General features: G+C 50.2%; 1 protein-coding gene across 2 annotated transcripts; it reads left to right on the top strand.

Annotated features, from left to right (window-relative positions):
* The first annotated feature begins 203 nt into the window (after nucleotides 1-203).
* Nucleotides 204-16,052, top strand: KLC2 (kinesin light chain 2). Of its 2 annotated transcripts, none has more exons than XR_014028135.1 (16): nucleotides 204-282; nucleotides 3,834-4,103; nucleotides 4,727-4,957; nucleotides 5,921-5,993; nucleotides 6,549-6,771; nucleotides 7,338-7,425; nucleotides 8,123-8,224; nucleotides 8,369-8,542; nucleotides 9,197-9,296; nucleotides 11,514-11,563; nucleotides 11,694-11,764; nucleotides 12,332-12,440; nucleotides 13,355-13,836; nucleotides 13,964-14,518; nucleotides 15,063-15,123; nucleotides 15,829-15,875. XR_014028135.1 is itself a non-coding variant. In XM_081340873.1 (16 exons), the coding sequence occupies exons 2-16, from the start codon at nucleotides 3,846-3,848 to the stop codon at nucleotides 15,907-15,909; spliced, it is 1,896 nt and encodes a 631-aa protein (XP_081196999.1). In that variant the 5' UTR covers nucleotides 204-282; nucleotides 3,834-3,845; the 3' UTR covers nucleotides 15,910-16,052. The 2 variants fall into 2 exon arrangements, 1 of the variants encoding a protein (XP_081196999.1); XM_081340873.1 differs by having other exon boundaries at nucleotides 13,355-13,504; nucleotides 14,394-14,518; nucleotides 15,829-16,052.
* The last annotated feature ends 774 nt before the right edge of the window (nucleotides 16,053-16,826 follow it).

Raw genomic sequence — 16,826 nt, 5'->3', positions numbered from 1 at the left:
GAAAGTCGGCGCCTTCCCCTTTAAGAAGCGGCGCGGGCGGGGCCGGAGGGAAGAGCCGAGGAGGCGGAGCCAAGGCCGTAGGGTTATTTGTCCTCCGACGCGCTTTTTTTTCTCTCCTCCTCCTCCTCCCCCTTAAGGAGGTTGTTTGGGGGCGGGGCCGCGGCGCTCGCCGGTGCCGCAAGGCCTGCCGGGAAAGGAAGGCAGGCAGGCAGGCAGGCCGCCGGCTGGAGGGAGCGGCGGCGGTTGGAAGCCGCACCGGTCGAGCCAGGGCTGCGCGCGCAGGTAGGAGAGCCAGGCCGGGGGGGTCTCTTTCTACCTCTTCCCCCCCCACCCATCTATCTCCCCCCCCCCGCATAATGAGAAAAAGCTTCCTTTACCCCCCCATCAGGCTGAAACCCCCCCACTTAAAAAAGAGGGGGGCTTCCTTTGGGGTGGGGGGGTCAGTGAGAGTCCCAGAAAGTGGGGTGGGGGGCGGAAGACCCCTCCCCAACCCCCCCACTCTCCCCAAAGCAAGGGGGGCTCGGGAAGGGGGTGGAGGCATCCCCCTCCAATTGGAGGGGGGGGTCCTAGGAAAGGCTATCTCCCCCTTTAGAGAAGCCCAAAATGGGGGGGGTGTAGGCAGCTCTTGACAGCCCCCCCCTCTTCTTAGCCCCTCTTCTGTGGGGCAGAGGTTGGGGGCGGGCTCCACCTTCCAGGGTCACCTGGAATGGGTGGGGCAAGAAAAAAAGGGAGAGGGGTAAGGGAGGCAGCCCCCCCCCGAAAAAAGCCCAGTTAGTTGGTCCCAAGATGTGGACAAAAGGGTGGGGGGAAGAGACCCTTACTCAAGAATGACAAATTTACTTTCCCCCCCCCCCTCCAATACCAATGAAGCTGGATGGGGGGCTGCGGGGAGTTTTCCCAGAAAGGAATGGGGGTCCTGGGGGGGGTTTCTTGGGCGGGTCTTAAATCTCTAAAAGTGAGGCTAAAGGTCACCTAGTCCTTCAGCCAGAAGCCTGGGAAACCCCGGGGGTCATTGAAAAAGGGGGCACCCTCAGTCCTGGCCTTCAGGAGGGGTGATCCCACCCCCAAAAAAGGGGAAGCTTCCCAGTTGTAGCCCCCAAATGCAAAGGGCCTCCATCTGTCTATCCATCCATCCATCTATATTCCATCTATTCCATCCATCCATTCATCTCTCTCTCTCTCTCATCCATCTATATCTATCTATCTATCTATCTATCTATCTATCTATCTATCTATCTATCTATCTATCTATCTATCTATCTATCTGGCCTCTATCCATCTCCCTCTATATATCTCTAAATATCTCTATCTTTATCTCTCTCTCTCTCTCATATATATATATATATATATATATATATATATATATATATATATATATATATATATATATATATATATATATATATATATTTATCTCTGTATATATCTCTATCTTTATCTCTATATCTATTTATCCTCTCTTATTTATCTATCCATCCATCCTTTTCCAATTTTAGCAATGCTTTGAGGGTCAAGCAAAGCCTATATAGTATATATTATAATAGGAGGACTTTATTGCTTGCTCTTTTCCTCGGGTCCAACTCCCCGTGCCCCCCCCACCCCCCAAAAAATTCCTTTGCCTGCAACTAACAAGCCAGGGTTTGCTCCACAGACTCAGTTTCCTGACTTTGCACAGCATGCTTTCCATCTCAGCTGCGTTTGCCCCACATGTAGGCCTGCTTTGGGGGGGTGTGTGAATTGGCGGAGGGAGCCACCGAGCGTGAGAAAAAGCAAAGGGGGAGGAGGCAAAAAGGAAAGATTGTCTTTTCCCCCCCCAAAAAAATTAGGGGTTTTACAAACGCTGCCCAAATCTTCCCCTCCGGATCTGATAGATTGTGGAAAGGGATAAAAGTAGATTAAGAGCCCTTTCTTCCCGTGCCGAATTAAAATTAGGAACTTCAGGCTCTCCGTGGGCCCATCGTCCCCAGCCACTGGCCCCGCGGCAATGCCTTATGGGAACTGCGATCCCCAACGCCAAGAGAAGGAGCTTGGTTTAACTTTTGCTCTTAAAAAACACCAGGAAAGCTGTTAAAAAGAGGAAGAAGCTTTTTTTTTAAAAAAAGGAATATTTCCTCTCCACCCCTTGGAAAAATCTTACAAATTTTAAGCGGGTCAAAGCTGAATCACAAAGGAAGCTGATTATTTTATTTTCCTAGATCTTCTGGGATGATAAATAATCTCCCTTGCCCCGTCGATCAGATTTTTCGGTGGGTGGGTTTTCAATACTTTCTGCTGAGCTGGAAAGATGCATCAATCAAACCTCATTCAGCCCTCTAAACCGGTTGGATTAATTCTGGTTTATTGACCCGAAGGACCACGCCTGGATTGACATTGCCTTCATCCGAGTGGCATGATGGCGTGGCCTATTTTTGGAAATTCGGCTGTCCGTGTTTGCGGATAGGTTTGCTTCTTCCTCCTTCCTGCAATCTTTGTCAGAAAAGCAAAAAAAAAAGAAAAAAAACAACTAGATTTTCCTGATGATGCCAGGCAGTCATCCAGCCGGTGGAGCGAAATTTCTTGGGCAGAAAAGAAACAGCCAGGCAAAAGAAATCCCGGCGGTCGCTTCCATTCCTTTTAACCCCGCAAGTGAAAGGCAAACCTTTTTATATATATATATATACTTGGAAGTTGGGCTCCAACCATCATCCCTGCAGAGTTTGGGGAGGGGTGGGTGGGGGGAAACGGAGGGTCTCCGTTTCCAGCTGTTGCATTTTTTAAATTTTTTTTTACTTTTTTTAGATTTTGCCAAAAAAAAAATGAAAAATGAAAAAGGGAAGCTGGGGGGGGGGGAAGATGCTACACGAAGCACTTTGGGGCGCAGTTTGATTTAGTTTGCTGTCCCTTGCCAAGGCTGTTAAAATTTTGGGGAAGGGGCTTGGAGAATTTTTGCAGAAAGGACGTGAGATGCTGGGGGGGGGTTAGATTTGGGGAGGGGGAAGAGGAGGAGGAAGAGAAGGAAGTTCAGTTGAATTGGCCAAAGGACCCGCTCAACGCCGCATTGCGTCGGTAATGTCCGGGACTGGAATCGGCCCCCTCCTGGAGAGGCCAAGAATTACATTAAAAGCTGGACAGGAGAGAGAGAAAAAAAATGGGGGTGGGGGGGCTTGAGAAGCGACATTCCCAGCTAATGCTAGCCGTAATTCCAGATGCCACGAAGCTGGAGTGTTTGTTTGTGTGTGTGTGTGTGTGCGCGCGCGTGACAGGTGGAGAATTATCCCCTTCTGTGTTGTCATCTAAAAGTAGCCCAGACTATATAGATCCGGACTCGGCTTGGAATCAAGGACTGACCCGGGTCACGGCTGGGTTGTGGGAACTGGGGAGCGGTTGGGTTTGCTGGCAAAGCAGGCTGCCTGCTTTTTGAGGCGGGAGCCCGTGACGACGGCCTGTCCGTGTCGGGTTTGGCTATCCTTTCTGACAGGCAGGGGAAAGATGGGAAATTAAAATGACGGCTGTTTGTGGATTAAAACTAAAGTTAAAAGAAGGAACTATGGGAGGAAAGAAGGAAGGGAGGGAAGGAGGGAGAAAGATGAAGGGAGAAAGAGGGAAGAAGGAACGAAGGAAGGAAAGAAGAAAGGGAGGGAGAAAGGTAGGGAAGAAGGAAGGGAGAAAGAGGGAGGCAAGAAGGAAGGGAGAAAGAGGGAGAGAAGAAGGAACGAAGGAAGAAAGGGAGGGAGGAAGGAAAAGAAGGAGGGGAGGAGGAAAGAATCACACACACACACACAACGCAAACCTTTTGCCCAGCTGCTGCTTTCCAACCCCCCCTCTGCTCCTTTCTTCTCTCCCCCCCCCCCCAGGCAGGCTGGGCGATGGCCACCATGTTGTACCCGCGGGAGGAGAAGCTGGAGAAGCTGAGCCAGGATGAGATCGTGCTGGGCACCAAGGCGGTGGTGCAAGGCCTGGAGGCGCTGCGCGGCGAGCACCACTCTCTCCTGGCTGCGCTGCTGGGCACCGTCAGCCGCCTGGACCCGGCGCCCCCGCCGCACGAGACCAGCGCGGCCCAGGAGAAGGCCCTGCTGCTGCGGAAGTCCCTAGAGGCCATCGAGCTGGGCCTCGGAGAGGCCCAGGTAGGCTTGGCGGCCATCGGGAAGCTGTGGTTGGGAATTCTGGCGGGATCCTCTCCTCGATCTAGGCGCCGGGTAGGCAACCTTGGCTCTTTTATGACTCGTGGACTTCAACTCCCAGAATTCCTGAGCCAGCCATGGCTCAGCTTGGAAACCTCTCCCTTTTCCCTCAGCGTGACTGGCTCAGGAATTCTGGGAGTTGAAGTCCAGGAGTCATAAAGCGGCCTAGGCCTAGGCAACCTTGGCTCTTTTATGACTCGTGGACTTCAACTCCCAGAATTCCTGAGCCAGCCATGGCTCAGCTTGGAAACCTCTCCCTTTTCCCTCAGCGTGGCTGGCTCAGGAATTCTGGGAATTGAAGTCCAGGAGTCATAAAGCGGCCTAGGCCTAGGCAACCTTGGCTCTTTTATGACTCGTGGACTTCAACTCCCAGAATTCCTGAGCCAGCCATGGCTCAGCTTGGAAACCTCTCCCTTTTCCCTCAGCGTGGCTGGCTCAGGAATTCTGGGAGTTGAAGTCCACGAGTCATAAAAGAGCCAAGGTTGCCTGCCCTTGATCTAGACCGACAAGTCCGCCTTATTTCTTTCTTTCTTTATTTTTTCCTCCTTCTTCTCCCCGGCCGCCAGGTGATCATCGCCCTCTCCAGCCACCTGAGCGCGGTGGAGTCGGAGAAGCAGAAGCTCCGGGCGCAGGTGCGGCGCCTGCTGCAGGAGAACCAGTGGCTGCGGGACGAGCTGGCCGCCACCCAGCAGAAGCTGCAGAAGAGCGAGCAGTCGGTGGCCCAGCTGGAAGAGGAGAAGAAACATCTGGAGTTCATGAACCAGATTAAAAAGTTTGACGAGGACGTCTCCCCGTCGGTCGGTGGTGTCTTTTTTTTCTCCCCTTTTTTTTTAATCTTTCGTTCTCCCTGTTTAGAGAAGGTGGTCTCTCCCTGCTGGGTTAGGGGAGCCTTCGAACCCGGGTCCCGGAGCCAAATAGGATAGCAGCTTTCTGATATTTGAGGGGCTGCCCTAGAGAAGAAGGGGGGGTGGGGTGGGGTCGACCTCCTCTCCAAGGTAGGAGAAGAAGCGACGGATGGAAGGAGAGAAGCAAGCTGGAGCAAAGGAGGAATGTCCTGACAGTGAGGACGATTAGCCAGAGGAACCGCTTGCCACCAGAAGTTGTGGGCGCTCCGATATTGGAGGTTTTCAAGAAGGGAACTAGTCACCCGTTTGTCCATAATGGTATAGCTCTCCTGCTTGAGCTGGGGTTGGACTAGATGATCTCTGAGGTGCCTTCCAACTCTGTTAATTCTGCTATTCTTCTTTTTCTTCCTCCCTCTTTTTCCTTCCTTTCTTTCTCCTTCCTTTCTTCTTCTCCCCTCCCTTCCCTTTCTCTTTCCTTCCCTCCCTCCCTCCCTCTTTCTCCTTCCTTTCTTCCTCCCTCCCCTCTTTCGCTTTCCTTCCTTCGCTCCCTCCCTTTTTCCTTCCTTTCTCCTTCCTTTCTTCCTCCCCCCTCCCTTCCCTTTCTCTTTCTTTCCTTCCCTCCCTCTTTCTCCTTCCTTTCTTCCTCCCTCCCCTCTTTCGCTTTCCTTTCTTCCTCCTCCCTCCCTCCCTCCCTCCTCCATCACTGGAGGCTCTCAAGAAGAGAATGGACAACCACTTGTCTGAAATAGGGTAGCGTTTCCTGCTCGAGCAGGGGGTTGGACTAGATGACCTCTAAGGTCCCTTCCAACTCTGGCATTCTGAGACGGGAAGGAGGAGGGCCGTCTTTTCCCCAGCGCCCGTGAAAGCAAATGTCAGGTTTTGATTGCTTCCTTTTTATTTATTTTTTTTGCCCAGGATGAGAAAAACGGGGAGGCAGCAAAAGACACGCTGGACGATCTGTTTCCTAACGACGATGACCAGGGCCCAGGTAAGCTCTGGAAGGTTCTAAATTTGTTCTTAAGCAGTGCATTGTGTCATTGTTAAGTTGTAGGACCTCCGAGGTCCCTTCCAATCTGTTATTATTCTGTTGTTGTTCTACCTGAGCAGGGGGCTGGACTAGAAGACCTCCATGGTCCCTCCCATCTCTGTTATTATTCTGTTCTTGTTCTACTTCAGCAGGGGGCTGGACTAGAAGACCTCCGAGGTCCCTCCCATCTCTGTTGTTATTCTGTTCTTAATTCTACTTCAGCAGGGGGCTGGACTAGAAGACCTCCGAGGTCCCTCCCATCTCTGTTATTATTCTGTTCTTGTTCTACTTCAGCAGGGGGCTGGACTAGAAGACCTCCGAGGTCCCTCCCATCTCTGTTGTTATTCTGTTCTTAATTCTACTTCAGCAGGGGGCTGGACTAGAAGACCTCCGAGATCCCTTCCCACTGTATCATTTTATTATTTTGTGCCATTGCAAGCCGAGGACTGCCTTTATTCCTCCGGGGAATACCCTCACAGGCTCTTTCCAGCTGATTGGGCGGGTCTATCTCCGCAGGGCAAACACACCGCAGCGGAGAGTCGGCAGCCCAGCAGGGGGGCTACGAGATCCCGGCCCGTCTACGGACCTTGCACAATCTGGTGATCCAGTACGCTTCCCAGGGGCGCTACGAAGTGGCCGTCCCGCTCTGCAAGCAGGCTCTGGAAGACCTGGAGAAAACATCGGGTCACGATCACCCCGATGTGGCCACAATGCTGAATATCCTTGCACTGGTGTACAGGTGTGGAACTCAGTGGCTGTGTGTGTGTGTGTGTGTGTGTGTGTGTGTGTGTGTGTGTGTGACAAAACGGCCCTGCTTTTACTTTAACCCAGGGCTCTCCAAACTGGGCACCTTTAAGATTTGTGGACTTCAGTGCCCAGAATTCCCCAGCCAGAAAACGGGGCAACTTTTAAGACTTGTGGACTTCAACGCCCAGAATGGCTGGGGAATTCTGGGAGTTGAAGTCCATGAGTCTTAAAAGGTGCCATGTTTGGAGAGCCCTGCTTTTTATCTGATAAGCTTGGAGGACTATTTTGGTCCTGCTCTAAGCTCCAGTCATTGGCTGCCAGTTTGACTGCTTCCCTGCCCTGAAACGTAAGCAGCACAAAGAATGCCTTGCATGGAGAAATCTAGCTTCTCAGGCAAATCTTCTCCCGACTAATTGATTGTGGATTTGAAGGCAGCATTCAGAGCTGGGCAGGAGAGTTTTTTCCCCCAGCGGTCTGGCAGGGGCCCGCTTTGTAAATGCTGCCCTGCTTCGTTACTGGAATCTGAGAAAGTAATATGTTTTTTTTCCTTCTCACCAGAGACCAAAATAAATACAAGGAGGCTGCCCACCTCCTCAATGATGCTTTGGCTATCCGGGAAAAGACCCTGGGAAAAGACCACCCAGCTGTAAGTGCAGGCGGGGGCCGCCCCTCTCGGCTCTGATTGAAGGATTTCAAGACTGCGTAATCTTCCATTGATTTTATACATTCCTTTTCCTTCCCTTCCCTTCTTCACTTTCTCCCTTCCCTTCCCCTTCCTTCCTCCCACCTTCCCTCTGTCCCTCCCTCCCTCCCTCCCTCCTTCCTTCCATTTCTTTCTTTCTCTTTCTCCCTTCCTACCTTCCTTCCCTCATTCCCATTTCTTTCCTTCCTTTATTCCTTCCTATTTCCGTCCTCCCTCTTCCTTCCTTCCCTTTCTTTCTTTCTTTCTTTCTTTCTTTCTTTCTTTCTTTCTTTCTTTCTTTCTTTCTTTCTCTTTCTCCCTTCCTTCCTTCCCTCATTCCCATTTCTTTCCTTCCTTTATTCCTTCCTATTCCCGTCCTCCCTCTTCCTTCCTTCCTTCCTTCCTTCCCTTTCTTTCTTTCTTTCTTTCTTTCTTTCTTTCTTTCTTTCTTTCTCTTTCTCCCTTCTTCCTTCCTTCCTACCTTGCTTCCCTCATTCCCATTTCTTTCCTTCCTTTATTCCTTCCCATTTCTGTCCTCCCTCTTCCTCCCTCCCTCCCTCCCTCCCTTCTTTCCTTCCCTCCCTCTTTCTTTGAAGTTGAAGTCCGCAGGTCATGAAAGGGCCCAGTCTGAAGAGCCATTGGCTTCTCCCCTTTCCCACAGGTGGCTGCTACGCTCAACAACTTGGCCGTCCTGTACGGGAAACGAGGGAAATATAAAGAGGCCGAACCTTTGTGCAAGAGAGCCCTGGAGATTCGCGAGAAGGTATGGGAAACAAATTTTGGGTGGTTCAAGGGACGGGCCTTGGTGTGTGTGTGTGTGTGTGTGTGTGTGTGTGTGTGTGTGTCCCCCGTGTGTGTCCGTGTGTCCTTGTTTAAAATGTCTGTTGCTGCCTCTTCCTCCATCCAGGTGCTCGGAAAATACCACCCGGACGTAGCCAAGCAGCTCAACAACCTGGCCCTCCTTTGCCAAAACCAGGGGAAGTATGAGGAGGTCCAGTACTATTATCAGCGGGCCCTAGAGATCTACGAATCGCGCCTGGGCCCCGACAATCCAAACGTAGCCAAGACCAAGAACAACCTGGTGAGTTGGGCCTTTATTGTTGTTGTTGTTGTTGATGAGGAGGAGAAGAAGGAAGAAAGAAGAAGAAGAAGAAGAGGAAGAGGAGGAGGAGGAGGAGGAGGAGGAGGAGTTGGAAGGGACCTTGGAGGTCATCCAGTCCAACGCCCTGCCCAGGCAGGGAACCCTATGCCATTTGAGACAAATGGTTAATAATAATAACAACAACAAAGTTGGAAGGGACCTTGGGAGATCATCTAGTCCAGCCCCCTGCTCAGCCAGGAAGCCCTATACCATTTCAGGCAAATGGCTGTCCAGTCTCTTCTTAAAAACTTCCAGTGTCGTAGCATTCACCGCTTCTGGAGGCAGGTTGTTCCACTGGTTAATTGTTCTCACCGTCAGGAAGTTTCTCCTTAATTCCAGGCTATCATCACCGTCATCTTGTTTTTTTGTTTTTTTTTTCACTTTCCTCCTCCTCCCTCCCCCCCATCGCTCTCTCTTGTGACGTGACCTTCGGAAAACCGACCTGCAAATTGGCAAAAGTTGGTTTGGGGGGAAAGAGGCAGCCCCCCCACCCCCGCCTCCGGAAAAAAAAAGCTAGACAAACCAAATTGGTTGAAACGGTCCCAGAAACCTGGCTTGTTTTCCCTCTGACCTCTGGATTTCTGTCCCTCACAGGCCTCTTCTTATATCAAGCAAGGGAAGTACAAGGAAGCCGAAGCTCTCTACAAGGAGATCCTGACCCAGGCACACGAAAGGGAATTTGGATCGGTCAACGGTGAGTCCGGGGGCGAATCTTCCCATCATATTTTTTTTTTGGGGGGGGGAGCTTTCGGAAAGACGGCAGGACTTCTTGGAAAACTGGAAAAATAGCGAGGGTGCTACGTAAGGGATTGCGTGTGTGTGTGTGTGTGTCTTGTGTTTTTAAGTGTGGAAAGAGGGCGAAGCGACGCAGTTATTCTCTGGCTAACTCTGGGGAGACAGTTTGGCCTAGTGGTTAAGGCTTCAAGCTAGACACCAGGAGGTGGCGAGTGCTAGTCCTGCCTCCAGATCTGAAAACCGCTGGGAGACTTTTGGCCCAATCGCCAGGAGACGGTGAATTCTAGTTCCACCTTAGACAGGAAAGCCAGCTGGGCGACTCGGAGCCAGTCCCTCCTTCTCAGCCCTCCCCACCTCACAGGGCTGTCGTTGCGGGGAAAATAGGAGGAGGAAGAAATATTAGATAGGTTTGCGGCCTTGATTGGTTTGTAAAAAGAATAAAGTCGGGATCTAAAAGTAAAGTAAGACAAGTCATCTGCCTGATACATATAGCTATTCATTCTTTCCCTGGGAAAGACCTTTCCTGACCATGTCAAGAATGCACTCCCTTTAAAAAAAACAAAACCACTAATTCCACCCTCCTCCCCTTTTATTTTTTAGCTTTGGAAAATTTGGCTTAAAATTTAGCTTAAATTAGCTTAAATTTTAATTCTGGAAGGGTCCCTTCCTCTCTCTTTCTCCTCCTATTTCTCCCTTTTTCTTTCTCCCTTGTTTCTCTTTCTCTCTCTTTCTGCTTTTTACCTTTTTTCCTCTGTCTCCCTTCTATCTCTCCCTTTTTTCTTTTTCTTTCTCTCTCTCTCTCTGCTTTTTTTCCTTCTCTCTCTTTTTCTGCTCTTTCCTTTTCTCTCTCTCCCTTCTATCTCTCCCTTTTTTCCTTCTTTCTCTCTCTCTCTCTCTCTCTCTCTCTCTCTCCCCCTCCCTCATTTCCCTTCACTCCTTCCTGCAAAGGGGCTGTGCTTCACAAAGCAACATCATTGTGTGTATTCCCAACTCATCGGAGCGCCCGATGCATGAACTCTGACATCCTCTGGTCTTGGCCAAAAATTCCTCCTTTCCAGCCAGGATGACGCACACAGCCGTGTCCTCTACCTGCTCTTCTTTCGCTTAGTCACTTTCCTGTCTTCGTTGTGCTTGTCCCGGTGAGCAGATCTGGAATCCTGGATGAGCTCAGCGCAAAGGGAATGTGGCACAACCCGAATTTAAGCCAAATGCTGGGCTCACATCTCGGTTCACTCAACCGACCAGGTCACTTGGGCTCAGCGTCTTGTGCGAAGCAGCCCGAGGTGAGCCATGAAACCAGGATTTAGGATTTAGTGTTATAACATATAGATAGTCCTCGGCTTACAATCACTGAAATTACGTTATTATGTTACAGGGTTTCCTGCCTGAGCAGGGGTTGGACTAGAAGACCTCCAAGGTCCCTTCCAACTCTGCTATTCTATTCTATTCTATTCTATTCTATTCTATTCTATTCTATTCTATTCTATTCTATTCTATTCTATTCTATTCTGTATTCTACTCTGTATTCTATTCTATTCTATTCCTATTATTATTCTATTCTATTCCTATTATTATTCTATTCTATTCCTATTATTATTCTATTCTATTCCTATTCCTATTCCTATTCTTATTCCTATTTCTATTCCTATTCTTATTCCTATTTCTATTTCTATTCCTATTCCTATTCCTATTCTATTCTATTCTATTCTATTCTATTCTATTCTATTCTCTCCTCTTTATTCTATTCATTTCTCTTCTCTCTTTATTCTATTCTATTCTATTCTATTCTATTCTATTCTATTCTATTCCCATTATTATTCTATTCTATTCCTATTCCTATTCCTATTCCTATTCTTATTCCTATTTCTATTCCTATTCCTATTCTGTTCTGTTCTATTCTATTCTATTCTATTCTATTCTATTCTATTCTATTCTATTCTATTCTCTCCTCTTTATTCTATTCATTTCTCTTCTCTCTTTATTCTATTCTATTCTATTCTATTCTATTCTATTCTATTCTATTCTATTCTATTCTATTCTATTCTATTCTATTCTATTATTATTCTATTCTATTCTAAAGTCACACAATATCCACGATGCAGGCCAGTTGCGCAGCTGAACTGCCACACTGTCGGTGCCTCGAATTTTCTAAGCAATTTCTTCCATTTCTCTGCAGGTGACAATAAACCAATTTGGATGCATGCCGAAGAACGAGAAGAATGTAAGGTATTTCGGTGGCTTGGCAGAGATTCAAAGGCTAACTTGTTTTTGCCCGGGATATAGAGACTGTGTCCAAATCAACCCGATTCCTTCCCTTTAATTATTATTTTTTTAAAAATCTTGTTTTCTCCTTCAGGACAAGTACCGAGAAAACAGCGCGCCTTACAGAGAATACGGCAGCTGGTACAAGGCCTGTAAGATGGACAGGTAAGAGGCCATCGGTGAGAAAAGCTGGCCGTTTAATCGGACGGGAGAGAATTTGCTGCTCCAGAAGAGATTGGACAGCCATTCGTCCAGAAGAGTACAGGGCAGTACACGTCTCCAAACGTGGCCACTTTAAGGCTGGTGGACTTCAACTCCCAGAATTCCTCAGCCAGGGGTCTCCAAACGTGGCCACTTTAAGGCTGGTGGACTTCAACTCCCAGAATCGGATGGTTGGAGAATTCTGGGAGTTGAAGTTCACAAGTCTTAAAGTGGCCACGTTTGGGGAACCCCCTGATCTAGAGCTGTGTCTCAATGCTGGCTGGGGAATTCTGGGAATCCAGAAATCTTAAAAGTGGCCAGGTTTAAGGGCGATTTGTTTTAGCCACGACGTTAACCCAGAGCTGGGGAAAAAGAAGGTGACCCACAAGTGGTCCTTTCTGTGCCGGTCATTGCCTTGGGCGTACAATCTGGGCCCTCGGCGACCGGCTCGCCTTGAAAACAGTTGCAGGGTGTGATTCGCTTAACGGCGTGATCCCCAGCTTTGCTTGTTGTCCCCCTTCCCCTCCTCAGCCTCACCGTCAATGCCACTCTGAAGAGTTTGGGGGCGCTGTATCGGCGCCAGGGCAAAGTGGAAGCAGCCGAGACGTTGGAAGAATGTGCCCACAAGTCGCGCAAACAGGCAAGCGTCTTTCTTTCTTTCTTTCTTTCTTTCTTTCTTTCTTTCTTTCTTTCTTTCTTTCTTTCTTTCTTTCTTTCTCTTTCTTTCTCTTTCTTTCTCTTTCTTTCTTTCTTTCTTTCTTTCTTTCTTTCTTTCTTTCTTTCTTTCTTTCTTTCTTTCTTTCTTTCTTTCTTTCTTTCTTTCTTTCTTTCTTTCTTTCTTTCTTTCTTTCTTTCTTTCTTTCTTTCTTTCTTTCTTTCTTCTTTCCATGGGGTGAAAACGTACTTTATGTTGTGCCCGGTCTCCCAATACACACAGTTCTCGACTTACGACAGAGACCCCCCCCCGCCCAAAGTAACTCACATTCCAGATGATCACGGGAATGGAGGATAAAACATACAAGGAACGGATGCTGGAATTGGGTATGTCCAGTTTCATGAAGAGAAGGACGAGGGGGGACATGATAGCAGCCTTCCAATCTCTCAGGGGCTGCCCCAAAGAAGAGGGAGTCAAGCTATTCTCCAAAGCCCCTGAACGCAGGACAAGAAGCAACGGATGGAAACTAGTCATGGAGAGAAGCAACCTAGAACTAAGGAGAAACTTCCTGACAGAACAATTAACCAGGGGAACTACCTGCCTCCAGAAGTGCTCCAACACTGGAAGTTTTTAAGAAGAGACTGGACAGCCATTTGTCTGAAATGGTATAGCGTTTCCTGCCTGAGCAAGGGGCTGGACTAGATGACCTCCAAGGTCCCTTCCGACTCTGTCATTCTGTGATTCTGCTATTCTTTTTTCCTTCTTTCCCTCACGATTTACGACAGAAATTTCGGTCTCCGTTTCAGTCATAAGCCGAGGAACGTGTGTCGCCGCAGACGCCCATCTTCATTGGGCATAGATTAATATTCTTCTTTCCTCCCTTTTTCTGTGTTTCCCAGGGCATGGACGCCTTCAACCAGAGCAAAATCGTGGAGCTTCTCAAGGACGGGAACCGGGCCGAACAGCGGCCGAGCCGAGATGGCGCTCCCGGCGCCAGGAAGGGCGAGAACGAAAGCGAATCAGAAGAAGGCGTAGCCGAGTGGTCCGGGGTGAGGAAGAATAAAAAGTGGAGCCATCCTAACCTACAGAATATGCCTCTAAAATGAGGAGAAGAGGAGAAAATCCAGCAAATGAAGAATTGAGGGTTTTGTCTGGGGATGGTTGCTGGCTTCACACAATGTGGGGGAAAAAAAACAAACCAGGTTTGCTTAAAATAAAATAACCGTGGCCTGGAGTCCCAGAAGCCACTAAAACCCTAGACGGGGTTAAGCCCCAAGTGGTACGAACCATAGGACAACTTAGTCTCTCCACTTCAGCAACTTTTAAGAGGTGGCTGGCTGGGGGATTCTGGGAGTTGAAGTCCGCACCTCTTTCAAAGCAAGTTGCCTAGGGCAGGGGTAGGCAACCTGGGCTCTTTTATGACTCGTGGACTTCAACTCCCAGAATTCCTGAGTCAGATGACTCAGGAATTCTGGGAGTTGAAGTCCACGACTCATAAAAGAGCCCAGGTTGCCTACCCCTGGTCTAGGGAATTCTGGGAGTTGAAGTCCGCACCTCTTTCAAAGCATGCTGGCTGGGGGATTCTGGGAGCTGACGTCCACTCCTCTTAAAGCAGCTGAGGTTGAAAGATGCTGGCTTAGCATTGAAGAATACACAAAAAACTGTTGCCCCCACCCACCCACCCCCAAAACCGCCTCCTTCACATGCATAATAGGACTAACCACTTAATCTGGAAACCCACCTTGACCTCTTCCCCAAAACGTACCCACAGCTCCCAGGCAGGGACTTCAGCTCCCCAAATCCTCTGCCGCCTGGCTGGGAATTTGGGGAGCCGTTGTCTCGGCACCATCGAAGGCCATTGTCGCCGTTGGCAGCAGCCCGGCTTCCTGGTCGCCTGAAAGATGGGAGGCAACCTGTGGGGGTCTCTTGCTCTGCCAGGTGGGCTCCGGCGCTCTGCGGCGTAGCGGCTCGTTCGGGAAACTGCGGGACGCGCTGCGACGGAGCAGCGAGATGCTGGTCAAGAAGCTTCAAGGGAGCGGCCCGCAGGAGCCGAGGAATCCGGGGTGAGTTTCGGCTTTGGGGAATCCGGAGAAACGGGAAGCCCACCCTCCCACCCCCCCCTTTATGCTGCATCTCCTTTGGTTTTTGTTTTTTTTAAAGTTTGGAACGAGAGGTTGTTTTGCTATCTTGATTCTAACGTCATCCGGATGGTCTCAATTTGTGGACGGCCCAAAATGGAGGCCCAAATTTCCGTTTACCAACGACCTTGCTGGCTTGTTGTTAAGGGAATCAAGGCGGTTGTTAAGTTGGCAGCACGGTCGTTAAGGGCAACCGGCTTCCCTCATCGACTTCGCTTGCCGGAAGGTCGCAAAAGGGGATCACGTGACCCCGGGGAACACTACGACCCGTCATAAATACGAGCCAGTTGCCAAGCTGTCTTGAGTTTTAATCACCTGACCAAGGGGATGCTGCAGCGGTCAATTAAGCGTGAAAAACGGTCCTGCTGCTGGCCAAAATGAAGTGGCCAAGTTCGGGTTGAAAGAGAGAGTTCAGGTCTCAAATGCTGATCACCCAAAGTGGATCCCGTTCTGGTTTCTTTCACCGCAGGATGAAAAGGGCCAGTTCGCTCAACTTCTTGAACAAGAGCGTGGAAGAGGAGCCCAGCCAGGTAACTCACCTGTGGGAAGCTGCCCAACTTTCTCTCTCGGACTGGGCCCCTCTGGGGAAGCTGGCGTGGCGGGAGGGGGGCAGCCAGACTGGGTTTCCAACAATGGCCCGGCTGCGGTTGGCAGGTTGCGGCCTGTCCGTCTTCAGAAGCGCCCAGTCGGCCAGAGGAGCTCACTTGTTTCCATAGAGGGAGGGAGGAAGGAAGGAAGATGGGTGGGAAGGAAGGAAGGAAAATGGGTGGGGAGGAAGGAAGGAAGGAAGGAAAATGGGTGGGGAGGGAGGAAGGAAGAAAGGAAGAATGGTGGGAAGGAAGGAAGGAAAAAGGGTGAGAAGGAAGGAAAGAAAATGGGTGGGAAGGGAGGAAGGAAGGAAGGAAGAAAGGAAGATGGGTGGGAGGGAAGGAAGGAAAAAGGGTGAGAAGGAAGGAAAGAAAATGGGTGGGAAGGGAGGAAGGAAGAAAGGAAGATGGGTGGGAAGGAAGGAAGGAAAAAAAGGAAGGAGGGGAAAAAGGAAATGGGTGGAAAGAAAGGGAGGGAAGAAGGAAGGAGAAAGGGAGGAGAAGAGAAACGGAGGGAAGTGGAAGGGAAGAAGGAAGGAAGGAAGGAAGGAAGGAGAAGTGAAATGAAAGGGGTGACACCCCCCCCAACTGTTCAGATGCAAAGCCGCCATCCCGCCCCCTCCCCATCTCTGCTCTTTCCCTCTCCAGGGCTCCGGCAGCCTCTGCGACAGCCGAGGCTTAAGCGCCAGCAACGTTGACCTGCCCCGCCGAAGGTCCCTGATGGCGTGACGTCCCCCGTGGCCTGGGCTGGGTTGGGGGCCGGAAATCCGGACCGCTTCGAGCTTCTGCCTGGACCCTCATCCTCCGAGAATTCCCCATCCTTGTTGACCTAGGGCAGGGGTAGGCAACTTCGGCTCTTTTGTGACTCATGGACTTCAACTCCCAGAATTCCTGAGCCAGCTTGGAATTCTGGGAGTTGAAGTCCATGAGTCCTAAAAGAGCCGAGGTTGCCTACCCCCGACCTAGGGCTTCCCCCTTTGCGCTCAGACACAGCGGTGGGCCCAAGTCTCACCTTCCCCTTGGCCTGTGTGTCGTGTGCGCCCCACAAGCACACACACCCCCAACAACTTCCTCTCCCGTTCCCCAGCATGTTGCCGCCATGGCCCTCCTCCTCGGCCACCGAGGGCCACCCCCCCACCCACTTCTAACTCCACATTAACTTAGCAGGATGCCTCGATTTGTGGCAACACACCACGGGTCGCATCCTGTTGGGGGTCGGGGGACCCCCGAAGCTGCATGATTTTCAAGGCCTCTTCCCGGGAAGGTCGAGCAGAAGAGCGGTGGGAAAGGAAAGAATCGGGTGCGAGGGAAAATATTTATTGTCTCCTGGGGTTCTGGTGACGGCTTTGGCCCTCGTGTGTTGCAAAAACGGGGTGCAACCCGCCTCCACTTGTCCTTCTGCAAAGGCAGAATAATCTCGCTTAAGGATCCTTTTAACGGCTCGCTTCTCACCTCCCGCAACGAGGGGATCCTTTCTGTTTACGATCGATCGGTTGTGCCCGGCCTCAGGGAGACCCCACTCAGCCCATCCTCTTTCTCTAAATCCTTTCCCTCTTCTCCTCGATCTGCACTGGGTTTTTTATTTATTTATTGTTTGGGGGACTAGTGCCTGGGTTGCGATATATAGCTTCTGCGGCCTCCCTAAT

This window comes from Vipera berus, assembly GCF_964194415.1.
Source record: "Vipera berus genome assembly, chromosome: 16".
Classification (NCBI taxonomy): domain Eukaryota; kingdom Metazoa; phylum Chordata; class Lepidosauria; order Squamata; family Viperidae; genus Vipera; species Vipera berus.
The sequence above is the reverse complement of the archived record's forward strand: the minus strand, read 5'-3'. Positions and strand labels throughout refer to the sequence as shown.